At 37.6% G+C, this 22,111-nt stretch overlaps 1 protein-coding gene across 2 annotated transcripts in view; it reads left to right on the top strand.

The window, feature by feature from the left end:
- cplx2b (complexin 2b) overlaps positions 1-20,793 on the top strand; it is a 31,880-nt gene extending 11,087 nt beyond the window's left edge. For both annotated transcript variants that reach the window (XM_008420472.3, XM_008420473.3), the window contains exons 2-4: positions 6,146-6,312; positions 14,441-14,616; positions 15,967-20,793. In XM_008420472.3, the coding sequence (XP_008418694.1) occupies positions 6,282-6,312; positions 14,441-14,616; positions 15,967-16,161 (402 nt within the window). In that variant the 5' untranslated portion in view covers positions 6,146-6,281 and the 3' untranslated portion in view covers positions 16,162-20,793. The remainder of the gene's footprint in view (positions 1-6,145; positions 6,313-14,440; positions 14,617-15,966) is intronic.
- The last annotated feature ends 1,318 nt before the right edge of the window (positions 20,794-22,111 follow it).

Below are 22,111 nucleotides of genomic sequence, written 5' to 3'. Positions count from 1 at the left end.
AGATTGTGTTCACAATTCACACAGTAAAACATAAACAAATTAATTAAATAAACTGACCTAGGTTGGGTGCCAATTTTCCTCTGGTATTAAATCATGTAATAGCTAAGGGCTGATTTAGCTGAAAAGCTGTTTTAATCTACTGCTTACAAACTTGTTCATGCAGATATTTTACTTTGACTGAACTAATTTTCTCTTAATTGTTTGAAGAAATTCTCAAGTTCGCTTTCACTGTCCTACAAAACTGTTAAAACCACATCATATCTGCTTTCTATGGGTGAAGGTGCTTCAGGTGGTTCAGGCACTGTAGTGTGAATTTTCTGTGACCAAATTTCTTTTTTTACATGGACATACATTTGGGACAGGATTATGTCCAATATGGTTTGGATCACATCATTTATTTGAAAATTAAAGACAAACATATTCTAATGGCATTATGTGGAAATCTGACATACAGCCAGGAATACACCAAAACATGATACTATCAGACATGATACTTGTTATCTGTCACTTAAGAGAGTTTTATGATGATTAGATCAAAAGGGTTTTCAGCATGTGACTACATCTCAAAATAAAGAATGCTTTCATTTCAAGAGGGCAATAAGAGCTGGGAAAATTTGCATGAATTTAGTCACTATCTTTGCATTCGCAGTCGAGGTGTCTTTCTACTTGAACATCCATGGGCCTCTGTCAAATCTAGCATACAGTTTCATCCAACGCTGCTACAAAATGTGGTTACAGTGTGAGAGTCATAAAATGAGTGGATAAAAATGGTAGTTATGAAGAATAAAAGATTCTAAATTTAAACTGGTTTCCATCCATTACTGAAATGTTCAGGCAGCGTCACATTCCAGGCAAATCAAATAGGCTGCCAGCATTAAAAATTCAATCAGATCCTGCACGGAAATAGATTGTGAAGGATCATAGTTCATCTGTGATGCTGTTGTATAAATGCAGAGCCACACGAATGTCTTGTTAGGTTTCATTAAAGTCTGAAATATCTAAGCTAAAATTAGTTTTCCAACTCTGAAAATCTGTCAACATTAACCCAGGCCAAAAAAAAAAATGAAGTCAAAGTCAGTGGAGCAGCCTCTTTTTTTTCCTGCCAGCCTGTGCTCAGGGAATAATTTGTCGGCAGGAAGTCATATGAATAAATAATGTTTTTGAGTGGTGAGATCGCTCGTTGGCAGATCTGAGAGCGTGGCACATCATTAGCAGGTCATCATTAATTTATCCACCAGTGTCTGCGACATTCGTCTGCAGCCTTTGGTGACTTTTGAATTGTAAATTAATTATTTTGTAAAACGAACAGAAGTTTTTCATTTCAGAGATACAAATATTTATTGTGTAGTCACAGCCTACAGTTTGTATAAATGAGGTGATTTTAACCAAGAAGGAATGTTAAAATGCATTCTGAAGAATGTGCAAAAGAATCAGGTTGCCACCAGTGCAGAACTTGCTCAACAGTGGGTGGATGCAAATCCATATAAATGCACAGTGAGGACTTTTGAGCAAGAAGGGCAGCAAAAACTGTTCTACAAAACATGTCAGGGACATGCTGACGTTTAGCAGGAAGTTCAAAAAGTTAGTTTGTGTGATGAATCCTCTTTTTCATCTATAGGAGAATCCTTCAAATTTATCCCAAAACCACTGCCATGAAAAAAAGATGCTATCAAAATATCCTCCAAGAACAATTTCTTCCAACAATCCAGGAGAATATTTTCAGCATGCTGAAGCACTGGTTTATAAAAACTTTGAGCATTTGGTTGGCAAACTTCACAGAAGAGTGTTATCTCCCCAGATGCATATCCACTGTGATATGGAGGACTATAGAAGTTATGTGGAAGAAGGATCAATGCTGTAATTGTATGTATTTAATAACAACAATGCAACAAATACAATCTTTTAAATGGCTGTACAGTATTAAATGAAACAAAAACAAAACATGTTTTTGCAACAGCCAAGTTTCTTTCATGATTCACAAAATTGTTGGCATTTAAAAGTTTTTTTTTTTTAATTAGATTGGAAAGTAGAATTAACTTTGTCTACTCCTCTCTCCTCTTCCCTTCTTGGTCTGGTTGTCAGTTTTGTGTCGACACAGGATGACAGGCTACCTGCCAGACTTCTATCCCAGGCACTCTACAAATGAGTTTCATTCTTTTCATGTCCCTTAAACTGAGAGACAGCGGATATTAACCGGTAATTGATGAGCAGATGAGTTCTGTTTCGATGTCTGGTGGTTGAAGCTTCACTTTGACCTTCATGAAGACCAAAAACCGAGACTGACACTGTTTCAGCTACAATAAATGGAATTAGGATACATTACTGAAATTTATGCTATAAGCACTTTAGTAGACTTGGGAAATTTATTGAAAAGCCTTTACTTATACCTTAACATCTAATCTTTGTATACAAACAAATTAAAGAGGGCTTTGTTTACATTTCAACAATATACGGGCTGCACAGCCAACTGAGACAAAGTGTTAAATAATTTTATCTGGTGGACCGAAATAAAAATCTGTAGGAAAATTATGTGATCCATCCCTACATATCTGATTCTAAAACCAGCACAGAAACCATCACTGCTATAAGAAATTTGTATATATTTTTGTTTTGCTTTGTTTTGTTTTCCGTCTTTTCTATTCTTCTCTCATCTCCTCTTGTTCAGCTGTTATGTACATGCGCTGCTAACGTATTCATGGTGCCATTCCCATCCCAGTCTTCAGCCGGTAAACTAGGAAACAACTTCCAATTAAATGGGTCGGATCAGTGAGCCACCCTGCCTGGCTCTGATAACATTATCCCATGTCATGCACCGCTGCCAGTGCCTGGATTATAAAATAATGATAAAGAAAATTAAGAAGAAGACCAAAGAGTGATGGAGGGAAATGGTTTTGGAAGATGAGGCGAGGGAGGCTTTCCCTCAGGCACTGTCATCACTAATTGTATACCATATATTTGGTTCTCTGTGAATACGCAGGGTTATGTAAGATTTCAAAGCTCTTCCACTTCCACCAGAACCAAAAACTTCAATATGTTGTTGAACTTCTGCAGCTTCCAGTCCAAAGCTATCCGCCTACTGATAAGGCTCTTACATAACGAACTCAGTTCTCCTGAGTCTGAGGAGTCTTCCTGGAGGCAGGTAGAAGCGTTCCCTATGATAACTTCCTATGAAACAAATATTATATTGTTTTTTATATATATATATATATATATATATATATATATATATATATATATATATATATATATATATATATATATATATATATTGTTGTTTTTTTCTGCTATTGTGTTTTCTACAACTGAAATGTTGCAGATTTACGAAATCCGGGAATATTTCCCTTAGATTATTTTTTCGATCCAAAATAGTCAAAAAATTATGGTATGCCAAGCATAAGAACTGTGAGTCCTTTCCTTGCCAATGATGTTGTCCAAGAGCTGCGTCTTTCCTTTATTCTATTACTGAGTCCTGGAGTCTGTCTCTGCAAAGATAAGAGAACTGCTCTTTTGCCAGACCACAATCACCACACAGACCATGTCGTTAATGCAGAAGATAAAAGCCAGTTTACGATTGGTGGGGAGGAACAGATGAAAAATCCATACATCTCTAAATGTAACAACGGGAAATTATTTCTTTTTCTTATTTTATTTGTTTATTTTTGACGTAATTTTTACGTCCTTTAGGACGTCCCGTGTATAATTTAGATTATACACGGGACGTTCTGTAACATACGTCTGTAGCCAGATTAAAAGACACATTTCTCTCTTATTTCATTATTACATCAAACTAAAGTTTTCCTTTTGATGCCTAACTATCAAAGTGATGTGTGAAATGTGTAAGTCAACCCAAGAACAAAACCAACAGACTCTGAGAAGGTGAGAATGACATTAATCAGAGTGAAACGAGTCCTGAACTGACATGAGCTGACCGAGGGCCGCTCAGCGAGGAAGGAATCCAAGACATGATTAACATCAGGTTAATCATGTCTTGGATTAACATGATGTTAATCCAAGACTAACATCATGTTGTTATGATGTTTAGCTGCAGGAAGGACTGGTGCACTGCAAGAGGGACTGGTGCACCTTAACATAAAGAGGAAATATTGAAGCAGCATCTCAGGAGATCTTGGGCACAAATATGTCATCCAACTGATCAATGGCTAAAATCATACAGCCAAATTGGTTACAAAGTGGTTTAAGGACAACAAAGTAAATGTTTTGTGTTGGTAATGTCAAAGCCCTGATATAAGTCCCCCAGAAAATCTATTGGAGAAAAAAAGCAATACAAAGGAAGACTCATGATCTGGTATCAGCCTACATATGCAATGCTAACATTTTCTGTCCAGACAGAAGATCCATGTTCATGCCAATTGAAATCAGGCGCTTTTGTAGCCCTGGAGCATTAGACACAGTTAAAAATGGATTGTTGTCCCGCTCTGCCACATTTCCCCTGTTACCTCCCAGAATAAGCGGCCCAATCTGCTGTCCCATATCATTTCAGCCCTGTTCCATTCGGTGCTGGCAAATATTGGTGTAGGATAATGACAATGGGCAGTCGCCGAAGGGAAAATCAGGGGAGCTCCGATTTAAAATAGAATGCTGTTCTGGTTCACTAAGTGTCATAAAGTTAGAGGATTTCATCCTGGTTGACATTGGTGGAGGAGAGCCAGTATTTAACAAGGCAACATTAAGTGCATATATGGGAACATATTTTGGCTGTAATTACTCAAATTCCATAGTCAAAGGGATTAGAAACCATGTGAAATAATTTTACTAACTGTGCTCAAAAGCAAGCCAATTTCACATTATAGTTTTAACTTGGGATATTATTTTAAAAAAACACCTGACCTGTGTACTCTGTAGTCTACGTAAATCTGTGTGTATGTTCAAGAAACCTTGGCGTTCTTTACTGGGCAACTGTGTTTATCCATCCATCCATCTTCTTACACCCTTGTCCCTTAGTGGGGTCGGGAGGGTTGCTGGTGCCTATCTCCAGCTAACGTTCCGGGCGAGAGGCGGGGTCACCCTGGACAGGTCGCCAGCCTGTCGCAGGGCAACACAGTGACACACAGGACAAACAGCCATGCACACACACACTCACACCTAGGGGCAATTCAGACAGACCAATTAACCTGACAGTCATGTTTTTGGACTGTGGGAGGAAACCGGAGTACCCTGAGAAAACCCACACATGCACAGGGAGAACATGCAAACTCCATGCAGAAAGACCAGGGCCGGGAATCGAACTCAGAACCTTCTTGCTGCAAGGCAACAGCTCTACCAACTGCACCACTGTGCAGCCCACAACTGTGTTTAGACAGAGAAATTATATTTTTGAGTATCGGAGTTACAGAGACTGAATACGAATGCATGCCACATTTTTGTGAGTTTAATTGTGCAAAATGTTGAAAGATTTTTATTTATTTGTTCCACTTCACGATTATGTGGTACTTTGTGTTAACATGTCACAAAAAATCCCAACAAACTAAGCATTAAAGGGCATACATAATTATTCACAGCACTGTATTCTGCAGCTCAAAAAAACAATGTTTTCATTGAACAAAGTAAGCTATCTACTACATAGATATATGTTAGGTGGATACAAATCATTTGTCTTTTCTAGTCAAGTAGTAATATTTCTAGCTCTACATTTTGTTTTGTTTTTTTGGTTTTTTTGAGACTGCAAGTAAATAAGTCATGATTTTTAATCAACTCAAAAATGTGTCTGTTGATTAGCAGGTGTAGAACTCTATTGTCCAGGTTGCATTTTTATTTTATATGTGTTTATATGCAACCTAACTGGATTTGCAATGGGTTTTTTTCTTACAAATTGGGTTCAGATGAATGAAGTAATCATAGCATTAATTTTTCAGAAAATATTTATTTTTGGTTTGGCAGAATATGATGACTGATGTGTTTGGATTCAAGTACAGAAAGAGGCCTCAGTATTGATCCACGCTCTTTCCAGAATGGGATTCCTGCCACAGAGGGAATGAGTGTAATAAAGATCTCATTATCTATCCACTACTTGTACATTTCCCTCACAGAGGCAAAGATGTCAGTGTTTAAAGCTTATCTAATGTGTGTAAATTGAAGCTATATGACTTCATTATGTTCTTTGATTTTTTTTTTTCTTGCCTTGCAGAGAGTTGTTTGACATTACAACAGAAGAAAAGAAAAGTAAAGGCGACTGGACCAACGAGATATCTTCAAGTTTGGTGGTTATATGCTTGGTATTCTTTGACTTTGAGGAAAAACTACTCTACCAAGCAGCAGAAACCATGGATTTTGTAATGAAGCAAGCATTGGGTGGTGAGTATGTGACTACAATCTCAGTGCTCTAAACATTTTTAGTTAGTAAGTAATTGTTAAAGATCCAGAAAATCTCATAGATCCCACTGAAAACTATACAGTAATGTTCAGTGCTTATTTAATAAAAATCATGTGATCATTGTTTTCATTTCTGTATTTATCAGTACGCAGCATGCCACATTGCTAATAATTTTGCTATTCATCTAATTATCCAAATTAAAAGTGTTCCACCTTCAAAGAGAAAGTTGCCACAGAAAGATTTTAAGGAAGATGCTGATTCTAACAGTATCTTGACACTGTCCTGAATCCTTGTTATATTGGACAAGACACTCAGAATCCTAATATTAAAGGTTTAGAGAGAACAAAAAACAGATAATGGGGGAATGGTCTCAGGTGAGTGAAAGAAAAAGCCCATATACTGGAACAAGTCACAATGGAGTGAAAGAGGTGAGGATGATCAAGTGAATGTAGGGCGCCTGCCAGGGAGAAACCCTAACCTGAAAAACCTAAAAGTGCACAAGAACCGACTGACAGACTTTTTAAAAAGTTACACATTGGAACAGACTCTAAATCAACACATGAAAAGCCTGAAATACACAACTAGTGACAGACTGTGCAAAAATAATTCAGATTCGTCCAGCCCTGAAACAAAGGTGAGATCTTCTTTGTTTTTATGTTTTGATCCTTTCATAAGACCAAAAAAATCATAATGGATCTGCTGGCAAGAACCAGTCTTGAAATATGGACTGTTTGACTCAATAACCTTTATGAAACATGATCAACAGCATACAAGTCTGTGGGGGTTTTTTTATGGTCCCACAATCGTAATCTTGTTCCGCTTCAAACCCGTTGGCCTCCACGTCTCTTCTCATTCACTGAAAACAACATTAAGATGTCAATGTGAATCTTCTTGTTAGTCAAGGGCCCCCAGGCCCAGAGGTCATGCCTCTTTAAATCATTCCCCTCATCTACTTTCATCAGTTCAATGACCACCAAGCCACAATGAAATGAGATTTATTCCTTTACAGCTCAGCTTGCCCTTCGTCTCCCTCCTTCGGCCCGGCTCCTGTTAATTTATCCTCACTGCTCATGCCCTGCCGTCCCTCAGTTTTTCCCTTTCTCCTCCTCCTTTAATGCAATCTATTAATCTGAATGCTATTTCATCTCTCCCTTTATTCAACATTTGTTCTCTTAATTCTTCCTCTTTTGACTTTTACTCATCTGTTTTCCACTTTTCAGCTGTGCAACCACTGACAGAGCTAATGTAGCTGATGTTAAGATTCAAGACGTTAAATGTTTTCACCTTCAACACCTGAAGATGTGTAACAACAAAGCTGTTGCTTGAGAGAAAATTTGTTGTGTGTTTAGGCTGAAAAAGGAAAGAAGTTTCCCGATGTGCAATGAAGCAGCAAAGTTTTTTATGAACTGATCTTCCCCCTGGTTAGCTGAAGCCTGGACGCTAACATTTTAATCATAGACAGCAAGTCCGTAATACTCTTCAACCTCCCGTCATTTAATTCTCACATCTTCCTATTAGCCGTGTCACTGTTTTTCTTTCTATTGGTTCTTCCTTTTCACATTGGATATGAACTTCTCCCTGGTTCTGACCCAGTTCCTTCATGCAGCAGAACCACACACTACCTTCTTCATTCTTTGCATTTTAATTGGCTGTCATACAACCATCAATCTCAAGTTGAAAGGTCATAATTTACCACCCACAGAGAATCCGTAGAGTGCGGTTGACCCTTTCTCTTTGAACTAGACAGTTCTTATTTCCCTGACACTCGACTGGATTTATATTGATATATAAAATCAGAAGCCAGCACTCTTTGAAGGAGAACTTAAGTTGTTTTCTCCAGTTCACTTTAAACTGTGTTGGAGGGCCTCAGGTTTTGTCAAAGAAGGTTCATATCTACACCTGATTGACTTTACTGATCAGCCTGAGGTATAGAAATCACCTCCTGGCCCTTGTTTGATTTTATTGCTTTTTATATTTGTGTTACATTTATCTAAAGAAAGAGTTTTTGCTTTGTTCAAGATGAAGAGATATTGATGTATTGAATTGTGATAATAATTCACATGACGGGTTGAAAGCAACATCTCCGGTGTTCATTCTGCTGTCAGTTCTCTTTCAGACTCTAACATCCTGCTTTTTCTTTCTTTATCAGAAAATCAAACCTGTGACGTCCTTGTCTTTTCTCATACTGAAGCTGAACTGAAAGATAAGGAGGAGATAATAACTGTAGGACCAGTGTTAGGCCGTTCGGACCAGGCAGCATCCAGTCTTCTCTTTCATTTCCTGTGCAGGTGTGAGAAAGATGAACAAGCGAGGATTCAGTGATAACCTGCAGCTGGAAGGCAGTTTAATCAAAGGCTCTAAGACCCGGACAGTTTGGGCTGCTCGGTAGCACTTTGGTATGGATGTGTTAGGTTTCTATGTGAGGATCAAGCAGGTGTTAGTGCTACAAAACAAACAGGATCATGCCAGCTGATGTATGGTGCAGGATTTTAGCCTCTCTTGTGACTTATGAGGGTGTAATTTGGAGGTAGAGGTGATCCATTATTTAAATTAGCTCAATTTTTCAAACCCTTCCTCTCCTGCAGCACTGCAATCCATCTGACAGGCTGGAGGAGGAGTCAGCGGTGCACGCCTCATCTATCCGACTTTAACTTTCTTCTTTCAGCCTTCATTTCCAACTTTGTTTGCACCTCTTTGTCGTAGCTACATGGTGTTAAAATGTGAAGTGGAAGGAAGATTCTTCTTTTCTTTTTTGACCTTTCCATAAATGTACATATGCAAGGTGTAGCATTCTCACCTGCAATTACCTTCATGCATCTTCCTACCAATTCTGTTTGTTTTTTTCTATGTCTGCAGAAGAATGCAGAAGGATGATGCTGCCACCTCAATGTTTCCCCATTGGGGTGACACATTTGGAGTGATGTGCAGTTAGTTTTCCATACACAGTTTTTGTAGTTAGGTTTCCAAAAAAAAAGTCTGTTTCCAAATACGTTATCTGCCAAACAGACTTTACTTTTCCAACCTAGAGCTTTCAAGCTTTCATATACTAAACTCCTGGTAGAACAGCACTAATGAATTAGAATGCTAAATACACAAAACAATGAGATGTATCAAAACAAAACAAAAGCTTTGTCTACAACATACAAATGTGTGAGTTTATTTAGAGAACCAAACTAAAACTGGTCAAAGATTGGACAGGGCCAAGAGAATGCAAGGAAAGAAAAAAAAATGAGAAAAGGACAATAAGGAAAATGACTTTGGCTTCCTAATGAAGGAAGAAAAATAATATGAAGACTACATGATAAAGTTAGGGCTGAAATATCTTATTAAAGTGAGATTCAAGAAAAAAACAGAAGAGAGTGAGATGTAGAGCAGAAAAGGACAAATAGGACAGAAGAATATAACAGATATGGATCAAAATGGTCAAAGGAAAACCCCTCGAGAGATAACACTGACATTATGAAGCCCAATAAATCTAACATATCCAGTGTTTTGTCCTCCAGTAGGGTGTCAAGATCATTTTGAGACTGAAGGTTGAGCATGTCAGTACTGCACGGATGTGCTCCTGGTTCTTACCAGGGGTAAGTCCAACACGGGCCCCAACACGTGCCCGTGTTGGGCAGGCCCCAGTTAAATTTCTTCAGGAATTTAGTATGTCTAGTCTTCCTTTATGCTGATACTGGACAGCATACCAGCGGAGGTTGTTAAAGCTCAATCTCACACAGTTTTCAGTCCAAATACCCAACAGGAGACTGACAGTTGTCCCCTGGAGGTGATGGAGGTCTTTTTTGTCTTCTTGATCTTCTCAATCATTTTCATCGGCTGGTTTTGTAGGAGGGACATCATCTGGTCCATGGGGGGACAGGTTTGAGGAGTTGAGGTCAGAAGTCAGATGCACCTCGCAAGGCTCAGACAGAGAGAAACAGAAGATGGTTATTTTACACTAACAAGAATTGTGCAGTTGGTGAATTTTGCAAAGAAGTTATTTTTTGTCATTAGTGGTAAATATATTAAACACACATTCAACCAAAAGTAAAAATCTCGATTTATACTTCGTGGGAGTTCATTACCAGTAGAAAAAGCTTATCTCTTAAAACCAAGTTAATAAGTTGTATAGTTTATAAAACATAAGCTCTTTTGAAATAATGCTTATCTGCTTAGACACAAGAATTTTACAGTTGGTAAACTTAGCAAAAGTGAAAATCTGATGTTCACTTTGTGGCACTTGGTTACCAGTAAACACACTCATCTCTTAGCAACAGAGTAGCAACAAAAAATGTCATTGTTTAAAAAACATAAGATTTCTTCTGCTCTTTTGAAGTACCACTTATTTTACACTAACAAGAATTGTGCAGTTGGTGAATTGTGCAGAAAAGTATTTTTTTTTGTCAGTGGTAAATATATTAAACACATATTCAACACAAAACTAAAAAATCTCGATTTATACTTCGCGGCAGTTCATTACCAGAAAAAGAACGCTTATCTCTTAACACCAAATTAATAACATGTTATATAGTTTATAAAACATAAGCTCTTTTGTTCTCTTTTGTTCAGATCTACCAATTAAACTATAATACGTAACCAATAGGTGAAACAGTTCAAAGGATGTAAATAACAGTATTTTGTTGACTACTCCATTGCAGTGATGGAGAAAGATGTTATAACTGCAGATTACATCAATAGGCAGGACAAATTCAGGGTATTAGGGATAATCCCTACTCACACTTGGTGGATAACTGGAAGCAGTTTCCTGAATTTGGACAAGGTTGCTTTTCTGTTCTCTGCCGCTGTTTCCTCTTTAGAGAGGCAAGCAGCATACCTTGTGCGTCTTTACATTACTATTTGTTTGAGATTCGAATAGATTCAGAAGACTGCTTATAACATCTAATAGCAGATAGAAAGAAATTAATAAACTCAATCAAGAGGTGCAGTTTTTAGTCATGACTTCACATTAACAGACAAATATCAGATTTTAGTATAATGCCAATTTAAAATGCAGATATCACCCATCTATGCTTTTGTGTCTCAGTTAAACATTTCGGTAAAACTTTGTAAAACACACATAGACGAGGTTTTTTTTCTCCAATTTCTCAAGGGAAAAATGGAGATTTGAAGCAACTTACCTTTTAATTAAAAAATAGTTACCCCGTAAACCTAATAAGGCATTTTGGTAACACTAGGAAAACTACTGATACATGGTCAGTTATTTTTTTTAAGTGTTATAGAAACATTTTGGCAGGCTCTTTAATCTAGTTTATTCTGTGCTCTGTAGACTCTTAAGATTTTGGCTTTAATGTTTCTCTCTTTTTGAATTCTAAGGTAGCTTCATTTAAATTAAATATTGTTTTTTTTTTAAATGCTGAGGTTTAATTTTATGGAAAATGAAGGAAATCAAATAATTACATCCTTGACACAAAGGTGTTTGCAAACATGCCTGCACTTATTTGAGTGTTTTAACACATTGAAGCACCCATATCAGGCATCCTGACCTTAACCCGACTCCCCAGTGAGTCCACTGGAACATTTCACTGCCCGTTCCTCCCACCAGCTGAGTGCTAATTTGTCAACCTCACGTTTGCTGCAAACACACCGCGCTGCAGGGCCATTAGGGCCTCTGCATGAGTCTGCTGCTGAGCTACAGGACCTGCCTCCCTTCAGCTCACTCACCCCAGAGGGTGTGCTTCAAGTCATGTATGACGGCTTCAAGAAACAGTTTGCTCCAGATTGTTCTGCTTCTTCTGCCTTATTAGGCCCCAGTTTTAGAATATCACTGTTTCATAGGCATAAATAACCCCACGTTCATTCTTTTTTTTAAAGAAGGTTTTTTTTTTGACACTGGTGGTTTTTATTACCTGACAGGAAATGGGCGGGAAGGTAGAGATGCAGCAAAGATCTGAAGGTCGGAGATTGAACCCAGAACAGATGCATCAAGGACTATACCTTGATGCATCAAGGTATAGTCGTATTGAGTATTTCTTCCACTACACAATACAACGTCCCAAAACTTCCAGTTCTGATGTAAAGCGCTATGGCGGGTTACAGAAAGAGCAAAAATACCGACTAATGCCGGGACTTAAGATAATGCTTGTTCGTCATCTCATACCCCACGACTCAACAGCTTGGAAATTTTGGGATTTGGCTGGACCATTGCATCACTGTGGATATTTTATTTTTTAGTCGTTGTGTTTATGATTTGCTGATTTGTTTTGGGTCAGTTGAGCTCTCTGGATGCCCCCAATTACTTGTTACCCCACTGACTTTTTTTTCAGTTCAAACAAACCTCAATCTTTCTTCAAACAAGACGTAAATGTAAAGCCCAATACATCTCCACTGGCCTCATCTTCCCACCCCTATGAAAATATTCTGGAGGCGCCATTGTTTCAGGTCATTGTCCTGTTGATGACCCGGTTTGGGTTTGTGATGGCCTCACGTTTCACTCTTAAATATGTTGCTGTGCGGAGTTTGAGCTCGACTCAAAAACATCAAGGTGATGAATCCCTGTGGTTGCAAAACTAGCACAAATCATGATCCCTCTACCACTGTGCCTCATGACTGATATGTGGTGTTTGTCCTGATATGCTACACACATGGTACTCTGCATTAAATTCAGACATCTCTTCACTATGGTTTTATCTTTCCAGAAGCCTTGCGGTTTATGTAGATCAAACTTTCCAAACCTAAGATCAGCTGCCATATTATTTTTACAAAGAATAGTTTTTCCCTTTCTGCTCTTTTGGGCACCTCGCGGCCCGACTAAAGCGTGAACTGTTAATTATTTTAAGTACAAAATCTCCCACCTTTTAATGGGTGAGTACTAAAAGCGTAGTGGTGTCCTGGTTGCCTTCACACAAATAGGTTTTCCAAATTTCCTGCTACCCGTGACAATGTCATTGTCCTGTGTGAAGGTGGGTCAGTTCATGCTTTCAGTATAATCTCCAGCATCACAAGATCATGATAAACAAGAGCAAAACAATATAAGAAATTGAAAACATACATTAGAGTACATAACATGACCTAAAATCATTCGGTTTCCAGTTGGCACGCAGCATTAACAGAAGATTCATTGCAGAAAACAGATTTTCCTCTGGTGTTTCTCGACTCTCTTCTTGCTTTTCTTCAAATGAACAATCTCAGCTGTCAAACACACAGAATCTGTTTCCAAGTTCTGGTCTAACAAAGGGGTTTCTCAGAAAAGCAGGCCACCAGTCAGGCCGTCCTTACACCAGCGCCCGAGAGGCAGATCAATACTCAGACAAAGTTTTCTCTCTACTGGACAATCCATAATTCATACACTCTCAGGTGGTCCTGTATTTACTATTGATCGGACTGAGGTAACAACAGCGTTATTGATATGTTGCTTTGATGTCTGGGGAGCGTCTTTTCTAAAAAATGAAGAAATCATCTGGTTTTAAGAATAGATGCAGAGAAAAGCCTAACATGAAATAATGCCGAGGCATCTCTCAGGGAAATTTAACCCGGGTGTGTGGTCAGCCTGTACCGCTGATATAAACTGGCACAAATCATAAACTTTTGGAAGAGTTTTTCAGTATCTAATAATTTCGAGGTTTAATTGTCATCATTTCCAAGCTTTCGGTCATGGTGAATTTATTTTTTGAAGGAAAATCTTTGAGAATCAAACCTTTTTTGCTTTGCTATTTACCTTTCACCCTGTTACAAACTGTCACTATTTTTGTGAATAATCAACAACTCCATGTAAAAAAAAATGCTGACCTTTTAATACATTGGCTACATAACATGAAGCAGAAGTTGAAACTTGTAATTCATGATCAGTGTGGTACCAGAATGTTTACACACAGGTAGGTGGAACAACAGATGGCCGACACCGGACGGAAGAATGTGTCGTCCCTGGCCTCGTTTGTTCTCTGAAAATCGTCCAGCTGGCTCCTCTTCTTCTGACTTGTTTATGAGACATCTTAAGGATCTGCAGCTCATCCAGTCACAACACAATCCTCAAGAAATGCTGAGTTTGAAATATAAAATGTGGCAACTTTCTGTTTTAAACTTCCGTCATTTACACAATCTGAGTTTGTGTTTGTTTGATTGTTGGGATCCTCGTTAACCACATATGTTTGCCTGACCTCGGTCCAGGGGCCACCAAGGACATGGGTAAGATGCTCGGTGGGGAGGAAGAGAAGGATCCGGATGCAGCGAAGAAAGAAGAGGAGCGACAGGAGGCGCTGAGGCAACAGGAGGAGGAGAGAAAGGCCAAACATGCCCGAATGGAGGCAGAGAGGGAAAAAGTACGACAGACCATCAGGGACAAGGTAAATATTTATAAATTATTATGAGAAAAGATATTAAATTGGACCATCTCTATCAAGAGTGATGAATTTAAATGATTTGATTATTCTCCCTTCTAAGCAGACTTTCTTGCAGTATTTCACTGTGGTCAATATTTGGCTACTCCAGTCCTGACAACAAAACATTCAGTGATGATGAACAGAAACGAGAACATTCTCCTCTGCTCTGGGACAGTTTATTTCCTGGAAGGCTTTGTTTTAGCCTCATTTTCTTCATCTTTGTTGCAGCGTCCCACTTTTATGACCAAGTGGAAGAGCTTCAGGCTTTAGCTCATTTGATCAAAAATACCTCACTCTGATCAACGCCGCTTACAGCCAAAAATACTTCCAGCAGTCCAAGCTACAGACGGCCAGCTTCTTATTTATATTATTTGAGGTGCCACAAGAGCTACAACAAAGCTGTTTTTGATGCTTTATAGTGGTGAAATCTTTTTATACGCTACAGCAACCAAATTGGACCATTTTTCAAGTCGTCCTTTTCCTCTGCTCAAATAATTACTGATGCAAAAGATGTATTTTAGGCATTTGTTTGAGTTTCTGTCTATGATAATGACCTTATTAAGGGATTGTCAGAGCACGCATGAGATGGGTTGTTATTTCTGATGTTGATCAAATGTGTTCAAAACATTACCATTTCAACTTGAAGTTGTGTTGCATCTGACAAAAATTTCAGCTCCTTACTTTCTCCTGATATCTTTATAGAATCCACTTCCTTGACAGACTCTTTTCTTTGAGACTCTTCAAAGTTTTCAGCTTCAGAAACTTAATTTAGATACATTTTTTTGGAAATTATTTGGACTCACAGGACTTATTTAAAGTTAAATATGTCAAAAATGTTATAATTTCAGTCATGTTTGATGCCAGCTAATCAAGAGAGTGTAAAAACTCAATCCTAAGCATTTTCGCTTGAACTGGTTTCCTCTTGAAATAAGAAAATGTGTGTGCATTGCGTTTTTGTCCACTAGAAATTGTCCTTTTTATTAAACTCTCTTGTCACCTTCATGTCAAGCAACTGTCACCCTGCAAAAATTTGTTTCTTAAGGTTTAATTAACAATGAAATATTTGCTTGTTTAAGTAAAAGAAAATCATCAGATTATTCTCCGTAACTTAGAAGTGTGATTTATGCTTTTCTTGAATGAGCTACTTTTTTTTTTCCAACCAATCTTTTGTAAATTATTGTAATCCCAAAAGAGAAAATCAAATATAATTTAATTATCTTGCACAAGCTACAAGGTGAGCAAAAAGACTTAAATAGAGTTAGGATTAATTTCCTCTGTCTTCCTCTTCCCACCACCTGTTTTTCTGTCTGCCAGTACGGCTTGAAAAAGAAGGAGGAAAAGGAGGCAGAGGAGAAAGCAGCCATGGAGCAGGCATGTGAGGGATCACTGACACGCCCGAAGAAGGCGATCCCGAGAGGCTGCGGAGACGACGAAGAGGATGAGGAGAGCATCCTTGACACTGTCCTTAAGTACCTTCCCGGACCTCTGCAGGACATGTTCAAGAAGTAAAACAGAAACACAAAGCGAATCAAACGAACCCTAAATTTAGGGTCCGTTCTGGTCTGTGGCCAGGCTGCAGGGCAACGGGGAAGCAGGGATCTTTGTGTCGGGGACTTTGGGTCAAGATTATATGTCAAATGGCTTTGATTGTAGATGTTTGAGTTTCAAAATTCGCCAGGAGCAAAAAGGATCTAGGAGGGGGCGGGGGTTTCTCAAACTTTTAGAGGCTGCACACTGCCTTTATAGAGACCTTTTACTTCTTTCTTTTCTACTCTTCAAAGATTTCATTATTTGAATTTTTGGGGTTTCCCTGCATTATCCTTTCAACTGCCAGATAGTGCATGTTCTATCCTTTTCTTACTTTTATTGTGTGTTGATATAGATTGAAGCGTTTGTCACATTCCTTTAATGGAGAACAACATTCCACAGTGCACACATTTTCAAAGAGCACTGCCACCATGTTTTCCAGTAAGCTTCAGTCACCATAGTGGGCGTTTTCTACTTTTACAAGCCTAAAGAAGGCCTTTCAATGACATTTGCTACATTAGAAACGTTTTTAGGACATGTGCCTTCATATCATCTCCTCTTACAGAGGAAGTCGTAAGTGAGGGATTAATTTGTGAGTCAATGTAGTTGTTAAAAAAACAGTTTTTGGAATGATCTATTTTGTGTTAAAATAGCACTATTTTTCGCACAAAGGTGTTCAGAAAATCCTTCTAGAGGCCGTTTTGTTTTACAAATAAAATGCCAACAGCTTATTAGACTGCCATCAAGTAAAATAAAAAAATGTTAAGCAGGCTGAAAACTAGAAAATTTTATATTCAAGCAGATCTTCCATAACCCTTTGAATGATTTTATTTTTGCTTGTGTAAACAGATGGAAAAAACATATAAACAAAGTTAGCAGTCTTATTCACTTAGACAATCAAACAACTCAACCCTGAAAAGCTTGGGAGTATCTCCTTACTCCTATCATGGATGGTTGATAAGTATTTGTTCATTTAGATCACAAACTCATATTTAATTTTATCTTTTCATTATTATATTTCAATGGATATTACTTATCAGGCAATGACTGAGAGTACTGTTTCTTTTATTTTGTTAACGTGCTGCAAAAATTTATTTCAGTGCAACCAAGATTGTTATTTTTCGATGTTCACCTCAAGTGAAGCTCATCGACATCAAGACCAAAGAAATCCTGGTGAGATCTCTCTGTTTCTTTCGTCGCCACCAGTTTGCTTGCTGGTGGAAAACTCTGCCGTACTGCATAGAAAACAAAAGTTTAGGCCAAGCCGGAGAGGAAACGGGTGTGTGACCTGTTGCATCTCACTGCCTGAAGAGCTGATAGTACTTCACTTTCCTGCATCTTTTAGTCCAACTAAAATATTATAAATAAAAAACTATAGTGATTCGTCACGTCGTATTTGAGTAGATGTACTGTGATTCAGCAACAATCTCTAGTGAAAGTACTTGAATATATGGACGTTCTTGGGTAAAAACAAAGCATGTCGGTCATTCCTAAACAACCTGATGGCGAGTCAGTGGTTAGTTATGCAGCGTGTGTGATTAATACATTGTTTCAATGTAAATAAATTTAGAGATTAATAGGACTGATGATGAAGCTGCACACTGTTAAACCTGTTCCTTTATTTTACTCATTTTCTAGCTCAGATAGGACTTTTCACTAGACAAAGCCATATTGTTTAGACTGCAATAATTACTTAAAATGATTTTAAAAAACAGTATATTTCAACATTGAAGCTGTCTGATGTTTGTTTTCTGTTATAAAATTAGGCAAAATGTTTCTGTTTGTAAATCTTCACCACTATCTTGTCTACTTTATGTATACGCAAGAAAAATATACAGAAAAAAGAATCCATTGTTAGAAGTGTCTGTGTGTATTATATGTGAACTGTAAGTGTGTGCGTGTTTATATGTGTGTCTTTCTACATGTCTGTGATGTGTGTTGTTGATTCACATAGTCCTTGTTTAAAACTGTAAATGTGTCTTTGAGCTATAATGTGCAGAGGAAGAAGCTGATTTTGTCTCCTAGTTGTGCCATGCCTGAAGAAAAAAAAAAAAAAGATTCTCAACACATTCCTTTTAGATATTGAGCATGCAAGTGTTTGGTAGAGACAAGAATAAACCGAATGTCACACACAAAGAAATATATGTGTTTAATGATGAACTGCTGTTTCTGTAGGAGTCTCCAGGCAACAGAATCTGTGCATTGGATCCAGAAAATCAGCTCTATCTGGGGCTTGAGGAGTCTTTCATGTTTTTTGCTTTCTGAGTTAAATAAGTGGAGGCTTCATAGTTTGTATTTTTTGGACGTGACGCAAATATAAAGGCATTGAGAGCAGGAAATAATTCATGTGATTTCCAAAAACACTGCCCCTTTTTGCTCCCTAATTTGAAAAAAAAAAAAGAAAGAAAGATAAAAACATAACAAAGAGGGTTTTCCCACCAAACCATTTCCACTGCGAAACTGGTGCAAGTCCTTCCTTAAGCACCAATTCTTGCCTTTTCTCCTCCCACAATTTGGGCTGTGGCCCTAATAAACTGGTGCTTTCTTGTCTTAAATATAGAACTGGAGGATGTGGAAAGGTTTGAGACCAACAAACAAGCACAATCTAATGAGCACCATTTTCAAAACTTGTCTAATTTAGGACCAAAGCACAAACTTATAATTAACCATGTGGGTTAGGATTGGAATCACTAGGTGTCTCTTATCTTCCAGCCTTTTAAATTTAAATCCAAAATTATTCATAACCCTGGCAGATTTAAAATTCCAGTCATATTCGTCCAACTAAGAAGTCTGTTTCTGATAAGAAATGAGATGGGCATCTTTTTAAAAATAACAAAAAAAATTTAAAAGGGTATAAGTTAACAAAATAATTTATTAACAATAAATTATAATTGCTGACCAGCAGTTTGTATATTTCCTCTGGTCTTTGAGGTCCAGGTTTATGAAGTTGAAACGCCTCTTTACCATCACCCTAATCTTGAGTTCCCTTCACAGATTCTCAGGCTGGACTGACCAGAATAGTGTCCCAGGATTTTCCAAATGTTCTCTAGCGAACTTTAAACTTGATTAATACTTTTTTCTTCAGCAGTGGAGTCTTGTGCAGTCAAAGTACAAAAAAGTCATAGTAAATGAGTGATGTATCGTTGTTTTGATGGAAAATTACACCTACTGTTTTTTCTAAAACTTTCATCAAATGTTAATGGGCTGTTTTGACTCCTCTGTTAAACATGTGTTTAACGCTTTTGTTTTATTTAATGCATCCCACTTTCACTGGCTGATGTGAGGATAATCCCCTGCATCAATTACTTCCAAGCAAAGATTCCTTAAATATCTTGTGCTTCAAAGGACAGGCCCCTCTCACTGGCTGTACTTGGAAAACCTTTAATACACCTACACATGGTAGGTAGGAAAAAGAGATTTGATTACCATTTGTCATTGGCCCTTTGTGGAAACAACAGCCATACATTGTCTGTATGTCACATAGTGTCTCAGCGGGACTCGTCTCAAGGCGTCACGGCATGTGAACCGTCTTTGAAAAGGGCTATTTCCACGTTGTTAATGTGAGGTTAGTGTGGCATTTCTGTTGCATCTGTGCTTGTCCTCAACTCATCCTACTATATAAGATACAGAAAAACCAATGAGTAGTTTTAATGCATTTTTTTTTTATGGTTAGAAAAAAAAGACAATATAGGAAACATTTGTGTTTTTTAGTAGGACAGAAACGTATTTAGGAGTGTGAGAGATAAAAGGTTCTGACAGGACAGGAAACGAAGCCCAGATACATCAGCTCCCTCTTGATGTTCCTCTTTAACATTCTAAATGTTGATGTGATGATTAGCGGGAAAAGCATAAACAAAAAGACTGGATTGTCAAAGCATGTTCTGTTGTCAGGAGCCCCAGAAACGAATATTTCAAAACATCAGTTCATCCTCAGCTATAGTCAAAAGCAGCTAAATCAATGAACATTTTTTGTAGAGTGAAGCAAAATCTTCGAATAAGGTTTCGCTTTTGTGGAAGATGTCACAAAATTTGTCTCATTTCTAACATTTTGATATGAACTTACTGCCCTGCTGTATCCTGCCGGTAAATGATGAAAGTGCTCAGTCATCGTCATGTTTACGCTCCCTGTAAGGACAGGAGACATTCTGATAAACACTTGAGCAACTTTGAACACATTACAGTCTTTGTTGGCATTTGCACTAGAATATGTTAATATTGTTACACTGACTGATTTATCTGCAAACCACTCTTGCTTTTAGAGTGCAAATGAAGACCGCGAAAAAGAGATGAAGTGAGAAGGCTTTTTAAAACTTTAAACTGGTGATGTGTGTCCAATTCAAAATGCTTAAACATAAATCCCTGAATGTTGTTGCTTTGGACTTTCTTTTCAATTCTTTATTTGTAATTCAGGGTGAAAATTATTCCAGGGTGAAGAATGTAAAATAAGAATATACTGTGTTTTTTTTATTTTATTTATTTATTTTAAATGCATGTCATGTACTCAGTGTAGAGCCCAATCACTGTAAACTGCATCATCAATGTAACTGAATCATTCTTTTTTGGAAACTAAATGCATTAAACAAATAAAAGACAAGAAGGTTTATAAAAATCTAATGATCTTCTTATGACTCTGGGTACTTCCTTGCATTTGTTCATTTGTACAAAAATAATCTGATATGTGAAGGACTTGTTTTATACCTTTTGCAAATATTTAATCTGCAAAAGATTACATGTATGTGTGAAGAATCACTCCAGAAGCTGTCAGATTGCCTTTTTAGTGTTACGTGGAGGATTTTGTTAGAACATGTGGTGGACTGAAGGTGGGCCTAATTAAAAATTGATTGATTTCCTGCTATCAAGAGACGATACTTTCCTGACTGCCTGAAAAAGTTTGCTATGACAGACATGAGGCTTCAACCAGTGCTGAGCCTCAGATTCAGAAGGAGCTATGTAGCTTTGGAAATGTGTAAATTTGGAAACTAATTTGATGATCTGAAATAAACAGATCATCAAATTTGTCACAAGTGTGACAAAAAAAAAACATGAAACAAATAAATCTGTAAGGGGCCAAATACTTAACAGCGTTATACAAACTAAATGCATACACATTCAAAAACATCTGATTTCTCATCTGATTTACTTCAGGAATGTATTCCTTTAATAATTACTTCTCTGCATTTCTCCAGGTTGTAAAGCACATGACTCTCTGCCAAAAACAGTCAGCAGGTTGCTTCTAAAAAGTAGTTAGACTTTAATTTGTTTTTTTATGTTTCTCTGCCTAATTTGTACAGTCATAAAGAAGTTCAATTACAAAGTTATAAATTATAGAAGTTTAGATTTTTAGTCTGTGTTTTTTTGGTCTTACAATATTGAAAATGGACGAGATTGATCAGCCAATTAGAAATAAGGTGCTGAAATTATTGCCCTTTAGGAATATAAACTGATTGTAATATATTATTTTAGTCTTTCCTTTGTTTTGATTTTAAGTAAATTACCCTGTGAAATCATGTTTACCGTTAATCACACACTTTCTAATTATTGTCATCAGAAAGGACATATTCAGTAAGTAATCCAATTTTGTTCTCACACAGTTTCTTTGTTCCCATATAGTTTTTCTGCATGGCACCAACAGTGACCTGCTGCTGTCCAGTAATTCCTTCCTTCCCCCTCCTGGCGCTGCTGCCGCCTCCATAAGTGTTTTGTAACGGATGAGTTACCAGCGGTGATTTGCTCTTTTACAGTCTTGTTAATCCTATATGAAAGACTTGCTGACAGATTAGCGCGTGTGGGCTGTTTCAGTCTAAAAGACTTTTCTTGTGTAAGAGCTTTGAATGACAGAAAACCCAGAAGTGGTGGGGAGAAAAAGAAAGAGTGTGGGAGATTAGCTGCTTTTTTTCTGCCGTTGCTTGTATTGAACTGAAAAACTTTAACT

The sequence above is a fragment of the Poecilia reticulata genome, chromosome 10 (assembly GCF_904066995.2).
Source record: "Poecilia reticulata chromosome 10, P_reticulata-male-v2, whole genome shotgun sequence".
NCBI classification, from domain to species: Eukaryota; Metazoa; Chordata; class Actinopteri; order Cyprinodontiformes; family Poeciliidae; genus Poecilia; species Poecilia reticulata.
The sequence above is the reverse complement of the archived record's forward strand: the minus strand, read 5'-3'. Positions and strand labels throughout refer to the sequence as shown.